Below are 26946 nucleotides of genomic sequence, written 5' to 3'. Positions count from 1 at the left end.
CTTGACAGTAATCATAATGCAGAGTAGCATCTCTTCAACAACTGCAATATCTTCAGCAGGACTGCGGTGAACCGTAACCCAAAACGGTCCTTACAGATGAGCTGATGCCACCCTATGAACCAGCATCTTTAGCATATCAATGTCAAAAAGCTGATCTAGGAGGGTGTATTCATCAATGTAGAACATATTTATAAAACATAAAATATTGACTAAAGCAGTATAGTTGTTTCCCATGGCAGTAATACAAGAATATAGTGTAAGTGGGGAATTAATTCACCTGGACATTATATTTTGTGGTCAATATGGACATAAAAGGAATTCAAAGGTGCATTGTTATTTGTTCCAGCCCTCTAGTTGCCCGCAATGAACCCAGTGATGCTCCTCACCAGTGTTTTTGTCTCTGTGTGAGGCTTTATCCCAGCACCATATAATGGAAAGTCACCCAGGGACAGTGCTGTGTCCACATTTGACCTCTTTGTTAGGAAGAAAAACCCTTGAACTTAAACTGTAACACTCTTGAGTTGAGTCCTCGAGCTTTATTCTGCATTCAAAAAGTCGGTATCCTCGGAAATCAATATTTGTCTGACTTGAGCCTCTAACCGTTCCTGTCACACAACACAGCCCCCCGTTTCAATTCAGAAAGTCTAGTGGGCCTGACTGACCAATGTCATTTTTAATATTGGATCCAAAGGTCTACACAAGAAGCCATGAGAATGTGACCCCACCAGAAAAAGAATCCAAGCGATTCTTTTAATCTACATTGCTGCATCGTTATCTACAGTTATTTATCACTAATGATTTGTGTTGTGCTGTTTGTGCTATATAGAATTTATTATTGTGGTCATATTGGCTCTGGCGGCTCGGTGGATGACTAGTTAGCACAATTGACTCACAGTTCTGAGGTCGCGGGTTCAAATCTGGCCTCCCTGTGTGGAGTTTGCATGTTCTCCCCGTGCCTGCCTAGGTTTTCTCTGGGTACTCCGTTTTCCTGCCACACTAAATTGTCTGTAGGTGTGAATGTGAGTGTGAATGGTTGTTTGTCTATATGTGCCCTGTGATGGGCTGGCGACCAGTTCAGGGTGTACCTCGGCTCTCGCTCGAAGTCAGCTGAGACAGGCGCCAGGACACCCACAGCCCTGGTGAGGATAAGCATTTCAGAAAATGGATGGATGGATGAATATTGGCTCTTCCCCAGGGCCCAAAAAGTACACATACAGGTATATTATCAAGTATCAAGGATCCAGACTTTGAGAAGAGACCTAAATGTCCTCAAATGACCAGGGCACACACTCGAAAATATCCACTCTCAGGTCAAATTCCATCATCACAAGCTGGCTTCGGATCGCTTGTCATGTCAACTCAACTACAACTACATACATACCTTGTTATTTTGTCCTCAGATGACCTGAGAGATAAACACAGCGTCAGAATGAACTGACTTCTACAGGAGATGAACTTGCCCGTCTGGTGGGGAAACACGTTTCTAGTAGTGATGGCAAACAGGAGAGTGTGATGATGACCATAGAACTGGAAAAAGGGACCGAACATTGTGTGGAGACTGAAGTCCTTTGCTGCTCAGTACAATAAAGCGATAACAGATTAATGTACACTGTAAATGAACCATGGTGCCACATATTTCATCTATTGTTTTGCCGTTGCAGCGGCATCTGCCGGATGCTTGCCACCCATGTATTGCTTTTATTGTTTCATTTGTTTCTTGTGAAGATCTGTTAACTCTGCCCTGCAAGAGGGACAGAGTTGCGTTCCTGGTACCGCAGAAATGCAGCACGCTGATCAGTCCCTGCAGTACCGGTTTTTGTTACACAACCTCCGCTGACGGAAGGCTGCCAGCTCAATGCGGGAGCTCTTTCTGGCCCGGAGGAGAGGAAAGATTTCGAGCATTTAAAGTCACAATGTATGTTTATGCCACAGCGTGTGTGTGAGACTTTTGGTTTTATTATGCTTAATAAAAGCAGTATAATCCTTTACACTCTCTTTTATTGTGTGTTTTTTATATATAGATTTATATTTTCTTTATTAAAAACATTTCACGAAAAAGAAAAATTGTGGCGTTTTTTTTTTTTTTTTTTTGGGGGGGGGGAGGGTTGGGAACAGATTTTTCCCTAATTTCAATGGGGAAAGTGGATTTGAGATAGGAGCGTTTTGAGTTAGGAGCGTGGTCGGGGAATGCATTAAACTAGTGAATCAAGGCACCACAGAAGTATGAGCCCATCGGTGGATGATTAATACTATGATCCTTTACATTTGTAGAGTGTCAGGGATTATTTTATCTAGATAAAACCGAATCATACTGAAGATCTCTCCAGAGAGTGCAAGCGTACATGATGTACAGTATAAATATTTTTTGTCCACTGGAATGACTTAACAATGGCGAAACATATTCACATTTCAGGCGCAACACCATCTCAGGCTCATTCACCCAAACTTGAGGTGTATTATTTTTATCTTTGTTGGTAAATTAGTCTGGTCGTGTGTTTGTTGACTTCTACAAGTCTGCCAAACTAGCACTCCGAAATCTGACAGCCCGTCCTATTGAAGGCGCTTTGTGACGTCACCACGACGCCGCTCTCGGACAGAAAATGTGTTCTCTTCTACGGCGCGTCACGTCGTGACAAACTGGAGCCCATGTGCACTAATAGCAAAATGAACAGTACACAGCGTGCGTTTCCCTCTCTGTTTCTATCTCCCCTCTTCTTGCTTTCTAATGAGCCAACTTCCCAAATGACTAACTATGACTCTGCTTTACTGGAGTTCAGCGTGTTCCTTTGCTGTTCCATTTGTCATGTGTATATCTGTGTTGTGATAAGGCCTGATAAAAAGCAGGAAGGTTTTTCCAAACCACAGACCGGGCGTGTTTGTTTATCATCTGTCTGCTTTTCGCACCAACATCATCTGTCCTTCCCTCATCCTACCATCTTTTTCCCTTGACTTTTCACTTTCAAACCCACACTGCTTATTTTGTTAGATATCCGCCCCCATCACATCTATCCACTTCACAACCACTGTGAGGTGTTTTCATGGTTTTGTTTATTATGTTGTTGTTTCTTTTTCTTCTTTGGAGTTTTTTTTTTTTTTTCAAATTGTGATTCCTGTTCTCTGATTTTCACTTGTATGCTCTTAGCAGCAATACAAACTGAAATGCTGTTGCCCCTGCATCAAAATTTGTCATTCACGGATCCCACAACCCCACAAAAAAAAACTCCTTCTCTTTTCTGGTATTTTGTTTCTTTCCAGTATCCAAAAGAGCAGTAGTTCGCACTTTTGAAATGTAAATAAAGTTTTGTTTTCCTCAGCTGTAGCCTCCTCCGCTCGTCCTTTTTATCAGGCCGACTTCAAAGTGGCACATGGCGCTCTATCTCTCCCGTTCTGTGAAATAGGGTCACGGGTGGCGCTTGGCTTTCAGAGAAACTTTTTCCTTTCATGTAAGAACCTTGTGGGAGAGGGGAACTAAAGGGGGCCATGCCAGGCAACCACCCACCTCCCATGCAATTGGAGACACAAACACTACGGCTCGTCGTCTGCTGCGTATGTAAAGGGGGTGTGAGTGGGTGGTTATGGATGATGGTTATTTTGGTGGCAGCAGTGAGTCTTGGGGATGTTTCCGTTCACCTGTTGTTTCAATGAGCTTTTCCCTCTTTTCTCTTATTGTCCTCTCCAGCTGTAGCGGTACCAGTGTGAGAGTTTGCGACTGCGCCAACAGGACAAATGACGCAAGAGGACAGAGCGAGTGAGAGAGAGCAAGCCCAATTGCACAACTTGGAAAAGGACAAGGCCCCACGTTGATAAGACTGCGACAGTGGCCAAGAAGACTGAGGTAGACATACAGGACAAGAGTCTGCTGGAAATAGGATGAGATGCTTGTCTGCAGACAGACAGACTAAGAGGTGTGCCAAAAATTCATGCTGCTGGCCACGACTGTCAGCCTCCCGCTAGGAGGATGGACTGCAGTTCAACAACGTCATATTCTCAAACATCCTTAACCTTCATCCAACCTCTTTGGCTCAGACTCTAAACTCAAATCATTGGCTCAACCCCAAGAAAAAGACTTATTGGCACTCATCCCCCACACCACGCTCTTTAACAATGACTTTGTAACTGCTTGACAGAGCGGTAGCACCAGCCCACAAAGGCAACTGAAGCATCATAGCACTGTAGTTCAGCTTGCAGCACGAGAAGAATTGTGAGTGTGATTTGTCTCCAGGCGCATGGGCAGCTGTTGACAAAAGATGACAGCGAGTCTGGTTGGAGGTGCACCATCCTCTCGTCCGCCCTCCCTTGCTGCAGCGGCATTGGGTCTGACTGGTTAAGTTTGGCCTTTTGGCCATTGCAGCATTGGCGGCAGCTGTCAGAGGGCTGGAAGGAGCACTATGCAGGAAACTGACTCACCAGACATAAACGCATTCAAAGGTAAACGCTGATTATATCCATATTAAGTGCGTCTGTGTGTTTAGTGTGCGTTACGTGTGCGTATGTCTCATTTATGTGTCTATTAAAACACAACTAAAGCACGGCTGATTTGTTTAACTGATTCAGGACTATAAAATACAGTACAACAGCGAAGACCGAATGAAGACATTTAAAGGCTGCCGCACACCGAGTGACGCAGCTGAACCCGACTGAACTGTCGCGCTTTGTGCGTGGTTTGGTATATGCGTGTATCTATGTCTGTTTGACACATCACAGAAACGAGTCTTGTTAACAAGACGACAATGAATGAATGGATAAAAAACGTACAAACTATTGAAATCAAGCTTAAAAATGGTCAAGGATTCAGACATTCAGATGCTGTGGGTGTGTGGCAAAATGCTCTTAAAAACCCCGCCTCTCCAGAACTTTCAGCTGTCAATCAAAGGCATGCCTCCTCTCACGGCTCCACGAGAGACATTCCGGGGCGGCCACCTTTTTGTCTTGGTCGAAATTCAGCGGAGCGTCGCGAGGAGGAGGAAGGGGGGGGGACAATGTCATTCACGCAGTGGGACCGTAGTGCTCGCACTGCTGTGGCCGCCGAGGTTCAGACTTTCCCCCTCCTCTTCCTTACCCCGCTGAGGGCCTTAAAGCTGTTGCACCACACCTCCAGCTGCTTCTCTAACTGGTGGCAGGCTGGCAAAGGGGCCGCAGTGTGCTGGATCCCGACCAGTTCGCCGCTGCCTCCCATTGCAATGCCCGTGGGGGCAGATGGCAGAGAAACTTCAGGGAAGATGTATTTTTTTCGAGTTGTGGGCATAGTTTGATGTTCAATTGCACGCTATACTGGTAGTAATGGGTCAAGTTAAGGAATGAGGACGTGGCAATTTTGCCGAATGGCCACTGCATGGAATAAAGGCGTTTGGTGTTTATATAGTGGGGGAGGACCTCGTGCTAGAAAATATACGTCCCAGCCCCGTGTTGCCACGGGGCTAGTTTTTAGCCTTGGCCAAAAAATCAGGCCAAACGAGATGAAGAAAAAGAGTCTTAAGCTACAGCTCAACAATTTAGACAATGTTGTTCTCAGTTTTTGTATATTTTCAGCACTTACTGGATCTTCAAACATGTATTTAGAAACAAAAAGATGTCAGCAGTGTGTCCACAGTTACCTTGAACAAGTAACTTAGTTACTTTCCTGATTACTTGATTTCAAAAGTAACTAAGTTAGAAAAAAGTAACTTTTTAGTTACTTTCAGCAGCCGCCAAGTGGCAGGAATATCACTTAACCACAGTACAAAAGAAGCATTCGCTTAACTGTACCCATGACTTGGTAATGTATGCCACATTAAAATCAGCAACTTAGTGCAGACTTGACATGCCAACACAATCCATGAAGGCAACTGTGTGCGTGTGCGTGCCTTTGCACGTGCGTGTACATAAATGTGAAAGTGAGTGACACACACACACACACGCACGCACACAAACCACAGTAATTTTGATGCGAAGAGGAAGAAAACTTTTTTTTCTTACTACGTGACATCAGCCGTGCAGCAGGTTCAATCGGCTCACAGTCCGCTCTCAAGACGAAGTTGAGAGTTCTCACTTTTCATTGTAAATAATATTTAAGCTAAGTATTGTAAGTCCATCAGTGAGTCATTCCTTAACCTCCGTGACCGATTTATGACCAAGCACTTCGGCATGAATAATTAATCCACAATGCATTGCGCGTTTAACATGCCAGCAAAACTGTATCCTCAATGTGTAAATAAAACAACAATCAAATACACTTTTTACTAAGAAAATAACAAAAATAGTGTAGTGACAGTGAAATCATGCATTTATTTGCTGCACCTGTGCATTGTGTAATAAACAATTACTACCCAATCGCTTTCTTGTTTGTTGAAAGGAAGAATGGTCTTGGTTAAATGCTTCTGCACAGCTGACTGCTCTTTGTTCAAATCGCTAACTACAAATAAGTGTTTGTCGAGAGATATTGATGATGCAAAAGTACCGTAATTTCTCGTGTAAAATGTGCACCCATGTATAATACGCACCCCCAAAGTTGACCTCCAAATTCTGGAAAACCCTTCTACCTATGTATAATGCATTTTTACGATGCATGATTTTGCTTCTACCCATATGATCAAAACATGAAGTAATCTCTGTATTTTGTTAATTTTTTTCAAGTAATTATTCTGAAGTTAAGCACTTTATTTGAACACGTAATACTTTCTTTTTTATTTACTTGCTCCTGTTTTGAAATTCACTTACTTTTATTTAATAAATGAGAAAACACACAGTTGTGCTCATATGTTTGATTACCCAGGCAGAATTTGTAAGAAGGGTACAAATCATCAATCATTCAAAGAAAACATGAAGGGCCAGGTGAAACACATTTAATTTTATTTTAATGGGATTCAAATTAAACGGTCAAGCATTTCAGAAAATCATTATCATTAAACAAAACCTAACCAATTAAGGTATGTAAACTTATGAGCCTAACTGTACATATATGCAGTCATACGTACCCCTGTCATCTTGGAATGAAAGGGTAGGCTACACCTTTTTCATAACCACTAGGTGGCGGTGGCATATTAGAATGAAAGTGTACAGCTTTTTCGTAACCTCTAGATGGCGGCATACATTTAGAAATATACTAATACTATACTATACAAATGCGCACTATTGACTTTTGACAATTTTTCTTTTGGGGGGGAAATGCGCATTATACACGAGAAATTATGGTAACTATTAATGGTTTGAAAAAGTAAGTGTCTGACGACTTTCCCAGGGGAAAGTAACGTGTTAATTTGCTCGTTACTCAAAATGGTGTTTTCTTTTTTTTTTTTTGGAGTAACACGTTAACGGCATCACTGGATATGAGTTGGATTGCACTTTAAAATCCAGCGCTATTTGTGCTTCGGCGTCACTTCCAATCTGCAACTGAAAAGGATTTCGCCCAGCATGGCGCTGCGCTTACATTGGTGAATGATGCGGTTTCATTCTTATTCCACAAGCATTATATTAATCAGAATACCGTGTTTTTCTAGTGCTGGCACATAGAATGTATTCTTGCTTTAAAATTTGGGGTTTAGTTCATCTATATAAGAATGATAGTGTTTAGTGTTTTAGTTTAGTTTAGTTTATCAGTTTATTTTTGACTGTGAATTCAAATGAATTTCATTTTAGCTGTTTATATGTGTGGGTCATTTTTATATAATCTGATCAATAATGGTAAAGACATAGTCCCCTAAATTTCATTTTGAAAATCAATCAATTTTGCCGATATTAGTCTTTGCATCAGTTGTTATCCATCAAAAAAGGTCATAATTGTTTCTAAGAAAAAAATATTCTCAAGTAATATTTTTCAATATTAATAATGTGCGTGATCAGGTTCTGTTTGTGGTGTGCAACACAAAGTATACATCGGAGTGAGAGCCAAATTTCCCTTTCAGGGACACAAATAAGTATAATAATATATATTTTTTTAAATGACAGAAAGGTGGAGTTATTGCGAGTTCACATAATCTTGCAAACTGCATTAACCTTTGCATCACAAATATTGGATGTTATTTGTCAGTGCCGGGTGTTGAGTTTTGGACCTGAGCCTTCAGTGACCTAATGCACCTCTTAATAACACCATCAGGTTGCAAAAGAATGTACAAAAACACTATATGACTATGTTTGGCATTAAAGAAGAGACACAGGCATTTTGCAAGAAACACAGTTACCTTTCGGGGCTTTTCCACCACAGGAACCTTTGCAGGAACTTCCCTTGCTACCCTGGTAGTATGAGATGCCCTCTGTGTTCCAATATATAAAAAAAACAAAAAACAAAAAAAAAAAACTACCAGGGTACAGAATGTACCTCTAGGATTACTTAGTTCCTCCTGGCAGGCAGGGTCTTCTAGCAATGAATTCCTGGCTACCAGGAAGTCTTGAGGAGGCGGGACTGTGCTGACGAACGCTAATTGGTTGACGGACGTCTGTAGGCGTCACATCATTTTGTTTACTTTTTACATTCACAGAGTGGCCATTACTGCATGTGTGCAGCTGTACGCAAAGTTTGAAATATGAGGATTAAAATACATTGAACAGCAAGCGGGTGGAACGGTGGAAGACTGGTTAGCACATCCGCCTCACAGTTCTGAGGACCCGGGTTCAAATTCGGCCTCGCCTGTGGGGAGTTTGCAAGTTCTCCCTGTGCCTGCGTGGGTTTTCTCCGTCTACCCCAGTTTCCTCCCACAGCCCAAAAACATGCACGGTAGGTTAATTGAAGACTCTAAATTGTCTGGAGGTATAAATGTGATTGCGAGTGGTTGTTTGTTTCTATGTGCCCCTGGCTGGCAACGAGTTCACGGTGTAACCCGCCTCCTGCCCGCAGTTAGCTGGGATAGGCTCCAGCATGAGGCTAAGTGGTGTAGAAAATGGATGGATGGATGAATGGCAAGATTCTTACGTTTTCCTGTTGAGCCATGCAAGGCGGAGTAGGCTGGATAAACATGATACTCGCCCAGTCGCCGAACAGGCCGCCGCCTGCTCGCTGAACGGTCTCTTTCAGCAGGTCGTCAGTGCCAATCGTTCGCGGGGGGACTTTGCCAAGCAGGAGGTCCTCCAGCCTGTGGAAAGTGCTGCATTTGCCAAGCAAGGGAAATGAAGCCCGGCTTTTTGTTTGTGTTTGTAGGTTCACAAATAAACATTTGTTTTTTATTTGGGGGGGGGGGGGGGGGGGGGGTTATGCAAACACATCAACGATACCAAATACTTGCCACTGCTGTATTTAATAACTCATGACATTGCCAAACAGAAATACCCCCTACACGCACATCGTCAATTTAGCCGAACTCTCGAGTATGTGCTGGTTATGGAATGCTGGTAACACAGTTAGCTAATGCTGATCTGTGCTTACACTGCAGCTCTGGAACTTCGGCCAGCCGAGCTGATCAAGTCATTGGCTGAAAAACTCCGAGTGGTTATTATGTTATTTAACAGTGTTACGAAACAATGTGGCAGAAGTGCAGAAGGCCTCGCTCACAGATGCATTTGCAGAAATAGGCATATACAGTAGCTTGAGATTTACTTGGGTGTTGGATTTCACAAATGAGGCACACAACTACAGTATGTGGATATAATTAATCAATCACATCTCTCTTCTCCCACAATTAAAAAAAATAAATAAATTATTTTAATGGTTTGTGTACAGACATGTTTTTGGAAATAGGTTTCTCGCAAAAAAAAAAAAAAATGTACAAACTGGTGATTTGGTCATTTCACACTTGATAAGGGGACAGGAACTCCAGAGACCCAAAATTTGGACAAAACCAGTAAAGTCGATGTTCTGTCCCTTTGAATATTTTAACACATTAACTTACTTGTAAATGTTTGCATGCACTTTGTTATAATATAAATGTTTTCAACTACTATGAATAAGAAAAAGTATCACCAAACCTTACTCTTCAGGGCATGTATTGAATAATGCATTAGCCATGCACGTGTGTGTGTGTGTGTGTGTGTGTGTGCGTGTGCGTGCACCCGAGTGTTTGTCCTGGTCTGTTGTGGTCACCCTTAGAGGTCGAATAGAAAGTCGTCATCGCCAGCAAACACAACCACTGACATTCAGATGTAAGCAGACACCAGTGGTCAATAGCAACAAGGTTAAAACAGGGTTTTGTTTACTGTGCATAGTTCATTTCAGGTAAAATAAATATACACACTATGTCTAGACTCTTAATCAGTCCCTCTATGTCTCTGTGTATGCCTGCTTCGAAATATTTCAATCCATACTGATTCCCATCGTGAGACAAATTTGCTGGGTAAGAAAAAATACCACATTAGATTTGATATAGTTTGTACACTGAACAAAAATATAAACGCTTTTGTTTTTGTTCCCATTTTTCGTGAGCTGGACTCCAAGATCTAAAAGTTTTTATACATACACAAAAGGCAATTTTCCTCAATTATTGTTCACAAATCTGTCTAAATCTGTGTTGGTGAGCATTTCTCCTTTGTCGAGATAATCCATCCCACCTCACAGGTGTGCCATATCAATATGCTGATTAGACAGCATGATTATTGGACAGGTGTGCCATAGGCTGGCCACAATAAAAGGCCACTCTGAAATGTGCATTTTTATCACACAGCACAATGCCACAGATGTTGCAAGTTCTGAGGGAGCGTGCAGTTGGCATGCTGACTGCAGGAATGTCCACCAGAGCTGTTGCCCGTGAATTGAATGTTTATTTCTCTACCATAAACCGTCTCCAAAGACGTTTCAGACAATTTGGCAGTATATCCAACCAGCGTCACAACCGCAGACCACGTGTAACCACACCAGCCCAGGACCTCCACATCCAGCATGTTCACCTCCAAGATCGTCTGAGACCAGCCACCCGGACAGCTGCTGCAACAATCGGTTTGCATAACCAAATAATTTCTGCACAAACTGTCAGAAACCGTCTCAGCGAAGCTCATGTGCATGCTCGTCGTCCTCATCGGGGTCTCGACCTGACTGCAGTCGTAACCGTCTTGAGTGGACGAATGCTCACATTCGATGGTGTCTGGCACGTTGGAGAGGTGTTCTCTTCACGGATGAATCCCAGTTTTCACTGTTCAGGGCAGATGGCAGACAGCGTGTGTGGCGTCGTGTGGGTGAGCGGTTTGCTAATGTCAACGTTGTGGATCAAGTGGCCAATGGTGGCGGTGGGGTTATGGTATGGGAATGCGTATGTTATGGGCAATGAACACTGGTGCATTTTATTGATGGCATTTTGAATCCACAGAGATACCGTGACGAGATCCTGAGGCCCGTTGTTGTGCCGTTCATCCACGACCATCTCCTCATGTTGTAGCATGATAATGCACGGCCCCATGTTGCAAGGATCTGTACATAATTCCTGTAAACTGAAAACATCCCAGTTCTTGCGTGGCCAGCATACTCCCGGGACATGTCACTCATTGAGCATGTTTGGGATGCTCTGGATCGGCGTATACGACGGCGTGTTGCAGTTCCTGCCAATATCCAGCAACTTCGCACAGCCATTAAAGAGGACTGGACCAACATACCACAGGCCACAATCAACAACCTGATCAACTCTATGCGGAGATGTGTTGCACTGCGTGAGGCAAATGGTGGTTACACCAGATACTGACTTGTTTTCTGACCCCCTCAGGCCCCCACAATAAAGCAAAACTGCACATTTCAGAGTGGCCTTTTATTGTGGCCAGCCTAAGGCACACCTGTGCAATAATCATGCTGTCTAATCAGCATCTTGATATTCCACACCTGTGAGGTGGGATGGATTATCTCGACAAAGGAGAAATGCTCACTAACGGATGTAGACAGATTTGTGAACAATATTTGAGGGAAATGACCTTTTGTGTATGTACAAAAGGTTTTAGATCTTTGAGTCCAGCTCACGAAAATGGGAGCAAAAACAAAAGTGTTGCGTTTATATTTTTGTTCAGTATATATTAATATACACATTAGTGTATGAAAGAAGACAGAATTTACAAACAAAATACAAATGTAAATTTATTTAAGATATATTTAAAGCGCAAAATATCATATGGCCTTAAATGTTTTGGTACTTTGCTCTGTCCTTAGTAGGGTGGCCATTTCCAAATTTCGGCTCAGGAAATGGATCCTGGATCATTTTTTATTTGGTCATTGACTGTCAGAGTAAAAGGCTGTGAGCTATTTTATCGATCATCAAGCAGGGACCCAATTTCTCATAAAGTGCATTTTGATTCATGCTCCTTGTAATAAATACATGCCTGTTATGTTCTTTATGATTCCTTTATTTACATGGTGGACCGAGTAAGTATACACTTTTTAAATTAACCAACACCACTGACAATTTATCGTATAAGAGAGAAATAGGTTCAATCTGGACGTCCTAGGACATCAATGAGTGAAGAAAACAAGATGAGAGCCGCATTTGTAAACAGTCCACACCGTGCACCTCAGGAGGCCATCTTGAACATCTTTGCCTCATGAAGTGACCATCGATTCCAATTCTGTGAGAAGTGTGGACAAATCACTCATGAACCACCAGTTTCTTCATGAAATCATCTACAGGATGAAGCTTGTTTAAAATTGGCTCAAATACTGTATGAGGCAGATGAAGTCCTCATTTTACTGTCACATTTTAACTGAATCAATTCAACCAGCCAGGTGTCACAGTGTGGCGTGCACTGTCTAGCAAAGGTGTTGTAGGACCAAATTAATCAGAAAAGTTGTCCAAGAGCCAAGGACCACCTGTGGAGAGCTTCAAAAAGACCTGGAATTGGCAGGTACTGTTGTCACAAGGAAAACAATGAGTAATGCACTCCGCCGCCATGGCCTGTATGCACGCTCATCACACAAGAACAAAAAGCATGTCAAAGCACGTTTAAAGTTTGCTGAACAACATTTGGACAAGCCAGTTAAATACTGGGAGAATATAGTCTGGTCGGATGAGAGCGAAATTGAACTGTTTGGATTGCCATAATGCATACTACGTTTGGAGGGTGAAATGGCACTGCACATCACTCTAAAAACGTCATACCAACAGTGAAGTTCGGAGGTGGGAACGTGATGGTGTGGGGCTGCTTTTCAGCAATTATTGAAGGAAGGATGAATGGGCAAATCTACTGAGACAAAAATCTGCTGCCATCTACGAGGATGATGAAAATGAAACGAGGGTGGACATTTCAGCAGGATAATGATCCAAAACATACTGCCAAGGAAACTCTCAACTGGTTTTCAAGAAAAAAAAAATAAAGCTTGTCTGGAGGAATGGGCCTAAATCACACCATAGCAATGCATGCGACTAGTGTGCGTGGTGTGTGTGTGTGTGTGTGTGTGTGTGTGCGTGTGTGTGTGTGGTGTGTGTCTGTGTGTTTGTGCGTGTGTGTGTGTGTGTATATGGGAGGGAGGAGTTGCATTGGGTGCCTGCGGCCTCCTCTGGGTGGCCGGTTGTCATGACACCTCGGTGGGGCCGGCGGGCCGCCCTGGGTCCCTCAGTGTGGGACGTGTCCCGTCCTGGGCCCAATCCCGCCTTTCGATTGATTGGGTGGAGTCTTCAGCCACCGCGGTGCAGACACAGCAATTACAGGACACCACTGTCAGTAATTTTGCATGTGAAACGGTGTCTGGGACCCCTGGGACTTTTTCGCTGGGTGTGGGGCCACTCACTTATTGCAATAAATAACTCATGAATATGTTAATTGCTTGGGTATCCCCTCACTCTCACTCTCGTCCTACAGACTTTTATAATTTACATAGTCACTCCCACCACACTTCAGTTGTACAGCCGGGTTCACGACCTTTGTCCTGCATGCTTCTGCTCCTGTCCTTGTCCTGTTCTATCTTGTCCTGTCCTTCCCTCACAGGGAAGGACAGGACCCATACAACACTCATATCTAATGTTTCATTGTTCTAGATAATGATTTACTTTTCTCATCTTGTTTACAATTAGTGCTTTGTCTTTTGTCTTCTTTTCTCACTCCCCTCTAGAAATTTTGTTCTGCTCGACTGATCGACTCGGATTCTCAATCAATATCTATTATAATACCAAGAAACCACAGCGGTAGCTTAAAAACTCCACTGTGACACAATGAAACTGTTCCGGCATAAAAGGGAGACAGATCCTCCATTCTGCTTGACCTAACAGCCAAACAGGACAAATAAATAAATAAATACAAATTTGAGTCCCTCTGTCTAATCTTGCCTTTCTCACTTGGTTACAATCTTCCTCTCCATCACTGGTCACCTTTCTCTGCCCATCTCAATTTATCTTAAACTGTCTATCATTCTCTCCTCCCTCTTGTAGTCCGCCTTTTGTGGTGCGGTCTTCCACCAAAGTCAATCCATATTGAGCTGTCTCCATGTGGAGCCCTTGCCCATCCATTAAGTGACGGACAGGTCAGCGTTATTAGAGGAGGATCTGCCTCTGCTTGCCTGCTCTTGGGCCGGAGGCTTCAAACACAGTACATGTTCCGCTCTTCCTGTCAACACAGTGGTGAACGTCTCAATTTTTCATCTGTAACAAGCTTCGTATGTCGTATTGATTCTGGAGAAAGATTTTTAAGATCTACAGTATGTTTCACTGAGTTGCGAGTATTCAAAATTACATTACGGGGATGTATAGCTGTGCATGTAGAGTGAAAACAGCAAGGAGATTACAATTTGCATTTTATTGACATAGTTTACTGAATTTGGGAACATGACAAGATGACGATGAATAAGGAAGACACCACAAAGAATATCTGGAGTCAGATGATTAAGATTAGTCCCTTGCACCCATCCATTATTTGATTAGTCTTTGACCCGCCGCTATTGCCTTGCTTGTAAGAATATCATATCATGATCAAATAATCACTACCCACACATGGACTTGCTCTGCCACCAGATATTGCAGGTGTGGTGTTTAACAACCCCGGTATCACTCCTTTTGCATATTTGTACCAATTGTCTTCGCTTAAAATCATTTTGGTTCCGAAATTGGTTCCAGTATTTTGCCACTTACCGTATTTTCACGACCATAAGGCGCACTTAAAAGTCTTACATTTTCTCCAAAATGGACGGGGCGCCTTATAATGCGGGGCGCCTTATGTGTGCACCAAGTTCCAAAAGCTATAAATGTTGTTGTGTGATGAGCACTCCGCTTGACTGACTGGGAGCATTTCCTGCCGACACGCTGCATATATAGAGGAAGGCGGACATGACTAAGGACAGCATGCGGACGTTAAAAGGGGAAGGGTGCACGTGAAGGAGGACTCTAAAGGCACGCCCCCAGTAGGTATATAGTGCCGGGGTGTAAATTGTGCAAACAACATCGGTTTGGCTAAGGACCCCGAAAATGGCACCTACGAAGAGACACGCTTACGAAGCACAGTTTAAACTGCAAGCTATCAGTTACATGGAGGAACATAGGAATCGAGCAGCCGCGAGAGAATTCAAGATCAACGAATCCATGGTTCGCAAGTGAAGGAAGCAGGAAAACGAGCTATGCCAAGTCAAGAAGACGAAGCTGAGTTTCCGCGGAAAAAAGGCGAGGTGGCCCGAGTTGGAAGACCAACTCGAGCAATGGATTAATGAGCAAAGAACAGCCAGGAGAAGCGTCTCTACACTCACCATTCGACTGAGTGCAATAACCCGGAGCTTGCCATCATTCCGGGAGGCTTGACGAAGGAACTCCAACCGCTGGACATCGGTGTAAACAGGGCGTTCAAAGTGAAGTTGTGAGCGGCGTGGGAGTGATGGATGACAGATGGCGAACACAGCTTTACTAAGACTAGGAGGCAGCGCTGGGCGAGTTACGCCACAATTTGTGAATGGATTGTGGATGCTTGGACTAACGTGTCTGCTTGCACTGTTGTTCGAGCTTTCGTAAAAGCCGGCATCAATTCTGAGGAGCCGCACGGCAACAAGACTGACTCCGACAATGACGAGAGGGAACCTGGCGTGTTTGATTGAGAACTTGCCCAGTTGTTCATTTCGGATACAGAAGATGAGGACTTTGATGGATTTGTGGATGAGGATTGATCAAAAAATAACGTGAGTACATTGTTAAATACTTCAATAAAGTACAACCAAACTCAGTTTTGCTCCTGCTGCCTTTTTAAAAACATTGTTTTAGCGTGCATGCATGCTACCGTATGTTATCAATCCCAAAAATTGTTATTGTTGGTGTTTTCTAGCTTATTCAAGGAGAAACAAAAAGAAAAGAAATTCGTCAATGCGATTATAATGGGCGTCAATTATCTGTGGATTTTCACTATTTGCTTCCCTGTCCCCCGTGAATAGTGGGGGCCCACTGTAATGCTGAGGGTGTAAACCCATCTTTTAACCTTTTAAAGTCTATCCATGCTGTACATTTTTCCCCCTAGCAAAATGATAAGTATAGATAATGCTTCAAGGGTGATAGCATTTAATGAATTCGTTGTTTTTTTTAGGCAGAACAGCATCTCTCATAATGCGTATTGCTCAGTATTGAGCAAAGTATTGGGTGGCAGAAAAAAAAAGGCTTCTGAAAATCACGACTATTTCAAAATGTTTTCTGCCCATGCGTCGTCCTTTTTTAATGGCACAGATTTGTCTATGCCAGCTTGCATAACCGGTCTTGATTTGTTTGGCTGAGCAGGCAGCCAGACTGCCTATCTTCTCTGATTCAGTTGGTGATATGATAGCCGAGGTTACTGAGTTTAAGAAGTTATTTTGGATCTGCCTGTCGGCGTTGCTTTCGTGCTGAGATGCACTGCTAGGATGGCCTGGTAGTGTGTGGGTGTGTGAATATGTGTTGTTTTGGTACGTGCTCAATGTGTGTCATGTAATAATATTCATGCTTGCGTGGGTGAATACAGTACATGAACACAGCTTTGAAGCTGACAACGGGCAACCCAAAGACATATTTATGAGGTTGACACTCACTAGTGAAAATTAACCTCTTGATTTTTAAGCACCGTAAGCTGTAGAGCACACAGAGTCAATATGTTCAAATGTTACACGCTGACTTGTCTGTTATGGAGAAAAGTGCACAGAAGGGGGCTCAGTCTGTTGATAATATTATGAGTTAATCAAGACAGAGATCGTTCTTCTTGCATGTAAATGGATGTGAATTCATGTAGGTATTTTTTTTATTAGCTAATGACTTATATAGTGTGGAAGGAATCCATCAAGGCAACACCAATGTGTGGTTTAATATACCATGTTCTTAATTCAACTGAATGCCCAAATGTACTTGCATATACTAATAGATGCATAGAGTCAAACGTTAGTTCTAATCTTTGTATAACATGCACAAAAATGGGCAAGAAGGAGTAAGGAGTAATTCCTAAGAATACCTTGGACTGAGAGAACCGAAAAACATCATGTAGCATTACAGGGCATCACCGCCACCTACTGTTTAGGAGTGTGAATAGCCGCATTCTGAGCCCTTCGATGTAAAAAGCGCAGGTGTTTTTCTTAACTTGTTTTTTTAACTTGTTTCCCCCCCCCCAGTGGCATGATGGCTGACTAATCAGCACATCCACCTCACAGTTTTGAGGTCGATTGGCTGGCGACCAGTTCAGGGTGTACTCCGCCTCTCGCCCAAAATTGTCTGGGATCGGCTCCAGCATAGCCACGGCCCGAGTGAGGAGAATGGATGGTTGGATATTTTTTTTTTCCTCACTCATAGTGAGGGGCCTGCTGAAAGCGGGTCAAATATCCACTTTTGCGTCATGACCCACCAGTTGAGAAGCACTGCTCTAAATCGTCCTTTCTTGTGAATGTGATTGTGGATGGTCATTTGTTTCTGTGACCTGCAATTGACTGACAACCCAAAGTCAGCTGGGATAGGCTCAGGCTCACCTGTGACCCAAAATGAGGATAAGTGGGATAGAAAATGGATAGATAGAAGATTTTTCCTGCTCTACTCCCTCTATCCTCCAACCTGAGTCTTTGATATAAAACAAGCATCAGCTTTTTGCAGGCCACTAAGGTATTAAATGTGTTCCAGTTGCATCAATGAGTCATAGGGCGTCTCTCCAACCTACTGTCCACCCTCCCTGCTGCAAATCCTCAATTTCACCCCATTTTGTCCTCTCTTCCTTTCGTGCTGTCGCCATCGTTTTCACAAATACCCACCTTCTCCTTTCCCCTTGCATTGCATGTGCTACCAGGATAATTAAACATGACAGATTTGTGCTGACTCAGCGCAAAGGACATCTATAGTGGAGGAGCGCAGAGACCTCCAAACTGAGTCTACACTACTGTGGTGCTGTGTGTGCGTGTGTTGGTATACCTGTGTACAGAAAAGGCACACAACTTTAAGTCTCAGTCTGAGCTGAAAAGTATAGTGTTGCAATTCAAAATTAAATCAACTAGCAAATACTTAACTTGCATTTTCTAGTGCATAATAATTCTCAGATCCTACATTGGCTTCCGAAAAAGTAAAGTAAGAAGTTTAAAATAGAAAGTGATCACCTGCCCTGTAAATGTAAAAAACTTAATCTATTAAACATATAGTGGCTATAAAAAGTACACATCCTGGTTCAAAAGCCAGTTTTTTATGATAGAAAAGAAGAGACCAAGATCTTCCTGTGGCAGTGGACTTACTACAGCTTCTGGAGCGTGTATGAGGAAATGTGCTTAAGTCGACGGGAGCATGCACAGACGACCAGATTTGGCAGGGAACGCCCAAATTTTAAGGTTTCTCCACGTAGATTACGTATCTGACAAGAAGGCGCGTAAATGACAGACCTAAGTGCACAAAAGAAACTGTGTAGCCTTTTTGACATGGCAGAATATGGCCCTGTTTCCTCCCACTGCTTTTTGGACTAGCAGTAAATGATGACTCATTTTGGGGTATTTATTTGTTTTTTAATTTTTGAGGTCTTGTTTTTTTGGACTTTATGTTGAAAATAAACTTCAATCAAATCAAATAAAAAATGCTATGTGAAATGGTTTTCCATTGTGTAATGCATGAGATGTCAATCATTGCTGACTGTATGGGGAATTTGCATCCCTTGTGGAGTCACTCTCTGTCAAGGGTTTCAAAATCATTTCAGTTCAGGGGCCACATTCCCCCAATTTGATCTCAAGTGTGCCAGACCAATACATTTGTGACCCAATAAGCTATAAATAACGACAATTCCAAATGTTTCCCATTGTTGCGGTGCAAGTAATTATTAATTTACTACATTCATTTATATTATAATTCATCAGGAAGTACATTTGGGAAATCTACACATTTGTTGATTATTATCTTGTTACAAGCTGCAACACGTTCCAAAAAAGCTGGGACAGGTGACAAAAAAGACTGAGAAAGTTGAGGAATGCTCATCAAACACCTGTTTGGAACATCCCACAGGTGAACAGGCTAATTGGGAACAGGTGGGTGCCATGATTGGGTATAAAAGGAGCTTCCCTGAATTGCTCAATCATTCATTCACAAGCAAAGATAGGGCAAACTTCACCTCGTTGTGAACAAGTATGTGAGAAAATAGTCGAACAGTTTAAGGACAATGTTGCTAAACGTACAATTGCAAGGAATTTAGGGATTTCATCATCTACGGTGTATCATCAAAAGGTTCAGAGAATCTGGAGAAATCACTGCATGTAAGCGGCAAGGCCGAAAACAAACATTAAATGCCCGTGACCTTTGATCCACAGGCGGAACTGCATCAAAAAACGACATCAATGAGTAAAGGATATCACCACATGGGCTCAGGAACACTTCAGAAAACCAATGTCAGTAAATACAGTTAGGCGCGACATCCCTAAGTGCAACTTGAAACTCTACTTGGCCAAGGAAAAGCCATTTATTAACAACACCCAGAAACGCCGCCGGCTTCTCTGGGCCTGAGCTCATCTAAGATGGACAGATGCAAAGTGGAAAAGTGTTCTGCGGTCCGACGAGTCCACATTTCAAATTGTTTTGGGAAATTGTGGACGTCGTTTCCTCCGGGCCAAAGAGGAAAAGAACCATCCGGACTGTTATGGACACAAAGTTCAAAAGCCAGCATCTGTGATGGTATGGGGCTTTGTTAGTGCCAATGGCATGGGTAAGTTACACATCTGTGGAGGCACTATTAATGCTGAAAGGTACATACAGGTTTTGGAGAAACATATGCTGCCATCCAAGCAACATCTTTTTCATGGAGGCCCCTGCTTATTTCAGCAAGACAATGCCAAACCACATTCTGCAGGTGTTACAACAGCATGGCTTCGTAGTAAGAGAGTGCAGGTACTAGACTGGCCTGACTGCAGTCCAGACATGTCTCCCTTTGAAAATGTGTGGCGCATTATGAAGCCTAAAATACGACAACGGATACCCCGGACTGTTGAACAGCTGAAGCTGTACATCAAGCAAGAATGGGAAAAAATTTCACCTACAAAGCTTCAATAATTAGTGTCCTCAGTTCCCAAACGTTTAGTGAATGCTCTTAAAAGAAAAGGTGATGTAACACAGTGGTAAACATGACCCTGTTCCAGCTTTTTTAGAACGTGTTGCAGCCATAAAATATTAAGTTCATGATTATTTGCTAAAAACAATAAAGTTTATCAGTTTAAACATTACCCCTCCTTGAGCCGTCACCTTATCGTGGTGGAGGAGTTTGTGTGTCCCAATGATCCTAGGAGCTAAGTTGTCTGGGGCTTCACGCCCCGAGTAGGGTCACCCATGGCAAACAGGTCCTAGGTGAGGTACCAGACAAAGCACGGCTCAAAGACCTCTTATGATGAAGACAAAATATGGACTCAGGTTTCCCTTGCCCGGACGCGGGTCACCGGAGCCCCTTCTGGAGGCAGGCCTGGAGGTGGGGCTCTAAGGAGAGCGCCTGGTGGCCGGGCCTGCACCCATGGGGCCCGGCCGGGCACAGCCCGAAAGTGTAACGTGGGTCGCCCTTCCCATGGGCTCACCACCTGTGGGAGGGGCCATAGGGGTTGGGTGCAGTGCGAGCTGGGCGGTGGACGAAGGGGGGGACCTTGGCGGTCTGATCCCCGGCTACAGAAGCTGGTTCTAGAGACGTGGAATGTCACCTCTCTGGCAGGGAAGGAGCCCGAGCTAGTGTGTGAGGTCGAGAAGTTCCGACTAGATATAGCCGGACTCGCCTCCACACACAGCTTGGGCTCTGGTACCAGTCATCTCGAGAGGCGTTGGACTCTCTTCCACTCTGGAGTTGTCCACGGTGAGATGCGCCGAGCAGGTGTGGGTATACTTATTGCTCCCCGGCCCGGCACTTGTACGTTGGGGTTCACCCCGGTGGACAAGAGGGTAGCCTCCCTCTGCCTTCGGGTGGGGGGACGGGTCCTGACCGTTGTTTGTGCCTATGCACCAAAGAGCATTTCAGAGTACCCACCCTTTTTGGAGTCCTTGGAGGGGGTGCTGGAGAGCGCTCCCACAGGGGACTCCATCGTTCTGCTGGGAGACTTCAATGCTCACGTGGGCTATGACAGTGAGACCTGGAAGACGTGATTGGGAGGAACGCCCCCCCCCCCCGATCAGAACCCGAGCGGTGTTCTGTTATTGGACTTCTGTGCTCATCACGGATTGTCCATAACGAACATCATGTTCAAGCCTAAGGGTGTCCACATGTGCACTTGGCACCAGGACACCCTCGGTCGCAGTTCGATGATCCACTTTGTGGTCATGTAATCGGACTTGGGCCGATCGGGTGAAGAGAGGGGCGGCGCTGTCAACTGATCACCACCTGGTGGTGAGTTGGTTCCGATGGTGGGGGAAGATGCCGGTCCGACGTCTTAAAAAAGCTTTTGATACTATCAATCATTCAAGAGAGTTTGAACAGTCATGGTATTAGAGGGGTAGCTGGAAACTGGTTAGAAAGTTATCTTACAGAAAGAGTGCAGTACGTGCAAATAGGACTTTACACAGTAAATCTGAGAAGTTTGGTATTGCCTGTGGTGTCCCTCAGGGCTCTGTTCTGGGGCCGAAACTATTCAATATAGACATAAATTATATATTGAATGTATTAAAATCTCAAAAGTTGATACTCTTCGCAGATGACACTAATATTTTTTACAGCAGTCATAACGATAACAAACTTATTAGTACTGTCAATGAGGAGCTCAATAAAATCAGTGGATGCACATTAATAGATTACCATTTAAATTAAATAAATTACAATTAAAACAGAATTATCAATTATTATTGAAAATGTCCAAATCAAAAATGTAGATGTGATTAAATTCTTGGGAGTTATAAAACATAGTATATTATCATGGAAACCCCAAATCAGACACATCAAAATAAAAGTGTCAAAAAGCCAGTCAATAATTAACAAAAAGAAACATCCATCCTTCAAAATACGCTGCATACATTATATTGTTCCTTGGCACTCTCTTACTTCACCTATTGTTTTGAAGTTTGGGGAAACATATACCAATGCACAATCGATCCGTTAGATTGATTGAAGAGCACTGCAAATCACCATCATATAAATATATGGTTTGGTTGCGCTATGGAGAGAAGGGGTCAGAATCTGAACCAGAATCATCTTTATTTGCCATGTCAAAAACACAAGGAATTTGTCTCCGGTAGTTGGAGCTGCTCTAGTATGACAACAGACATTCGAGACATAAAAACATAAAAACACAGTCACCGACCAATAAAAGGTTACCAGTAATGTGGTAATGCCGATACATTGATGCCGAATCCTCTAGAAATTTAGAGCAGTTTGAATTGACAAATAGAACAATAGTCTGTTGCAGTGACCATTGTGCAAATGGTGCAAAGACTTCAATAAATTTAAGTTTAAAGTGACGAGTAGTGCGATAATCTGGAACAATGTCAATTGTGCAAATGGTGCAGATACTTGTCAAGAACGTGAGTGGCCAGTATTGGTCAACAACAGATATGCAAGTAGTGCAGAGTGGCGAAACTACTACAGTGAGTGCACGAGTAATGTATAATTGGCCCGACAAAGATGTGACAACAAACTCAAGACAAAATTGTCAGCATGTTACAATGGAATTATAAGTTAACTGTTTCAGAAGTTAATGGCAAGAGGGAAGAAGCTGTTGGAATGTCTGCTTGTCTTAGTTTGCATTGAACAATAGCGCCTACCTGAAGGAAGGAGCTGGAAGAGGTGGTGACCAGGATGGGGAGGGTCCAAGAGGATTTTGCATGCTCTTGTCTTAGTTCTGGCAGCGTGCAAGTCCTCAAGGATTGGTAGGGGGGTACCGACAATCTATTCAACAGTTTTGATTGTCTGTTGCAGGCAGAGTTTGTCTTTTTTTGCGGTAGCACCAAACCAGACTGTGATGGATGAACACAGGACTGATTCGATGACTGCTGTATAGAACTGCCTCCACAGCTCCTGTGGCAGGCCGTGCTTCCTCAGAAGCCGCAGGAAGTACATCCTCTGCTGGGTCTTTTTGAGGATGGAATTGATGTTGATCTCCCACTTCAGGTCCTGAGAGACTCTAATTCCCACTTGAAGGTCTCGACGGTTGACACAGGGCAGTTGGACAGTGTGAGAGACAGCTGTGGTCTATGATCATCTCTACAGTCTTGAGCGTGTTCAGCTCCAGGCTGTGTCAGCCGCACCACAGCTCCAGCCTCTCCATTTCCTGTCGATACGCAGACTCGTCAATGTTTTTCATGAGGCCGATGACTGTGGTGTCGTCTGCAACCTTTGTTTGACAGCCGGGTGCATTGAGGTGCAGTTGTTCGTGTAGAGAGAGAAGAGCAGCGGAGAGAGGACACATCCTTGGGGCGCCCAGCGCTGGTGGTGCATGTAGATGAGTTGGTGTGTCCCAGCCTCACCTGATGTGTTCTGCCCTTCAAGAAGCTATAAATCCACTGGCAGATGGCAGTCGAGATGCTGAGCTGGAGAAGCTTGGAGGAGAGGAGCTCGGGTATGATTGTGTTGCGAGAGAGCTGAAGTCCACGAACAGGATCCTCGCATAGGTCCCTGAGCTGTTGAGGTGTTCTAGGATGAAGTGCAGTTCCAGGTTGACTGCGTCATCCACAGACCTGTTTGCTCGGTAGGAAAACTGCAGGGTTCCAGCAGGGGACCTGTGACGCTCTTGAGATGGTACAGCACAAGGCGTTCAAAGGACTTCATGACCACAGATGTCAGGACGACAGGCCTGTAGTCATTCAGACCCGAGATTGCAGGTTTCTTGGGGACTGGGATGATGGTGGATTCTTTGAGACAGTATGGCACCTCGCACAGTTCCAGAAATCTATTGAAGATCTGTGTGAAGACTGGAGTGAGCTGGTCCGCGCAGACTTTGAAGCAGGATGGGGACACAAGGTCTGGGCCTGACGCTTTGTTGATCTTTTATTGTTTGAAGATACATCTCACATCCTGTTTGTGGATGGTCAACGCAGGAGGTGGAGTCAGAGGTGTGATGGTGGTCTGTGGTGCGGCTGGGTGTCCTTTTCAAATCTGCAATAGAAGGTGTTCAGCTAGTCCTTCATTGTTCTCAGCTTGGGGTATGGTCGCTTGTAATTGGTTAGCGATTGTAATCCTCGCCAGACTGCTTTAGTCGTTATGTGTAAACTGTTTTTCTAGCTTTACTGCATAATTTCTCTTTGCGATGTTAATTTCTTTCGTTAGCTGGTTTCGAGCGCAATTATACAGGGCTCTATCTCCACTTCGATATGTGTCCGATATGCGGCCTGGTGAAGTTGCTTAAGTTTGGCAGTGAACCACATGTTGTTATCGAACGTGCGAAATGACTTTGTTGGTACACACACCTCTTCACAGAAACTGATATAGGATGTAACAGTGTCTGTATATTCATCCATGCTGCCAGTTTAATTTTCAAAGACACTCTACTCTGTGCAGTCTAAACAGCTTTGAAGTTCGATGCTTCATTGGTCCACTTCTTCACTGTAGGCTTCGCACATTTAAGTTTTTTCCTGCATGTTGGTATTAAGTGAATTAAGCAGTGATCAGACAAGCCCAGAGCTGCACGAGGTATAGCACGGTATGCGTTATTTAGCGTAGTATAGCAGTGGTCTCAAATGTTACTTTTCCTGGTAGGACAATCGATGTGCTGCTTGTATTTAGGGAGTTTGTGGTTGAGTTTAGCTTTGTTAAAATCCTCAAAAATAATGAGGGGTCACTCTGGGTGCTTTTTTAAAATTTTGTTTACTTGTTCAGCGAGCGTTAGCAGTGCGGCTTACGTGTTGGCTTGAGGAGGAATGTAAACACCCGGAAGTATGAAAGATGCGAACTCACGCGGCGAGTAGAATGACTTACAGTTCAAAAACAGCGACTCCAAGTCCGGGCTGCTGTGTGTGCTGAGCTCCGTGACGTTGGTACACCATATTTCACATAGCAATACTTTTTTTGCAATACTTCTTTGTGCTTGTTGTTTCCTTACCATTGTTGGTATGTGTTGTCTGTAATTATTGTTATATACTAAGTCCATTATAATTGTTGGAATCTGAAAATCTCTATTACTGGTGTTGATATCCTGCATTATTAATGTAACAGTTACATTACTAAAATACATAAATCTGATTATAATGGCCTATGGCTTGATGAAACGCACTGTAGCTCATTATGTTATAATATCAAGGAGAGACAGGGTGTCATGAACATGGTTAGGGCGACGGCGAGGAACGCAAGGCAAGAACATGGTGGACCCAATTGCAGGGAAGCAGGGAGGCAAGGCAGGAGTGCGGGAATCTCAAAATAATAATATTTAATCACAATGAAAAAACAACAGGCGACTATGACAAAAACAACTGGCGACTATGACATGGCAAGACATGTGACAACGACAATGAACCGACAAGGACTGAAAGAACCCAGGGAACTAAATACAAACAAATTGACGAGACAACGAGGAACACCTGGACAAGACACGAGTGGCTGGAGAGAGCTGATTGGTCGACACAAAATAGACGAGAACAGGTGGACACAACAACCTAATGAGCACACGACAAACATGGAACACAGGAAAACATGGAACAAAACTAAACAACCCAAACACAAAACACAGACCATGACACAGGGTAGGAAATAAGATTTCTTCTTCCCACTCCTTTTTGGGCAAAGTGGCATTACCATTTTCTGTACCACTTTATCCTCACAAGGGTCGCGGGCTTGCTGGAGCCTATCCTAGCTATCTTCGGGTGAGAGGCGGGGTACACCCTGAACTGGTCGCCAGCCAATCGCAGGGCATTACCATGTATGCAGTTTTTGTTTTGTGACTTTTTTGTCTTACTTCTTTCTTTTATACAATTTTGTAAATCAGATTATTTATATTACATTGTGAAACGTAACATGCTCACCTGCCCAAAATAAAATGCATTAAAAAAAGAATATCAAATTTTAGATTTAAGAAATCTAAAAAAAATTTTTGTAGACCAGTGCAGCCTGGCAACTCCGATGGTGAGCGGGCTACGCCACTGTGTGTGTGTGTGTCCCAGTGTTCCTTGATGTATATAATCATTGTGTTTTTCCAACCAGGCTGCACTGAAGGTCAACTTAGACATGGACATGGAAGTGTTTGTTACATTTCCATGATATCTCATAAACATCTCATTTTTAATTATGTAAAAGGATCTAAATGGAAGAGTGAATTCAGCAGAAATAGTAGCCGTGTGGTGCTCATTTACTCATCATACTCAGACATGAAAACAGGTGCATTCCAAACAAATGCCCAAGGACACCATAATGGCCACACATACACACGTTGCTAAAATGAGCATCCGCCTCCAGTCTGTCAAGTGGTGGATGCAACACATTATGCAGCCAGACACGTATTTGTCAATATTCCATTCACGTCACACATTTTTTTGTCTGAGTCTGCAAAGTCTTTATCTTCTGTGGGATCTCGTTTGTCCTTGTTCCAGAACACTGCAGGAATTCAGAGCAAACGGACATGGCTACAAAAATGTCTTTATCACTCAGCATTATTTCTATGACCTTAAATGGGAAGTATTATTTCAACAGAGACTGAGAAGTCCTGTAATCTTCACGTGGTGTATTCATAAAGAGGTCAGAGAAGTTGGACTTGAATGTGACAGTAATTCCTTTGTCTGTCTTCCTCACATGTTCCACTCTTTAACAGTC

At 43.5% G+C, this 26946-nt stretch overlaps 1 protein-coding gene across 6 annotated transcripts in view; it reads left to right on the top strand.

The window, feature by feature from the left end:
• The window catches only part of LOC133479539 (low-density lipoprotein receptor class A domain-containing protein 4-like), a 263673-nt gene that overhangs the window by 54435 nt on the left and 182292 nt on the right, over positions 1–26946 (top strand). For 3 of the 6 annotated variants that reach the window (XM_061776668.1, XM_061776675.1, XM_061776673.1), the window contains exon 2: positions 3680–4428. In XM_061776668.1, coding sequence (XP_061632652.1) covers positions 4389–4428 — 40 coding nt within the window. In that variant the 5' untranslated portion in view covers positions 3680–4388. Of the gene's footprint in view, positions 1–3352; positions 3547–3679; positions 4429–26946 lie in introns of those variants that run through there. The other 3 variants (XM_061776671.1, XM_061776670.1, XM_061776672.1) reach the window with 3 other exon arrangements.

The sequence above is a fragment of the Phyllopteryx taeniolatus genome, chromosome 6 (genome assembly GCF_024500385.1).
Source record: "Phyllopteryx taeniolatus isolate TA_2022b chromosome 6, UOR_Ptae_1.2, whole genome shotgun sequence".
In the NCBI taxonomy this organism is placed as follows: Eukaryota; Metazoa; Chordata; class Actinopteri; order Syngnathiformes; family Syngnathidae; genus Phyllopteryx; species Phyllopteryx taeniolatus.
This window is presented reverse-complemented; position numbering and strand designations above follow the sequence as displayed.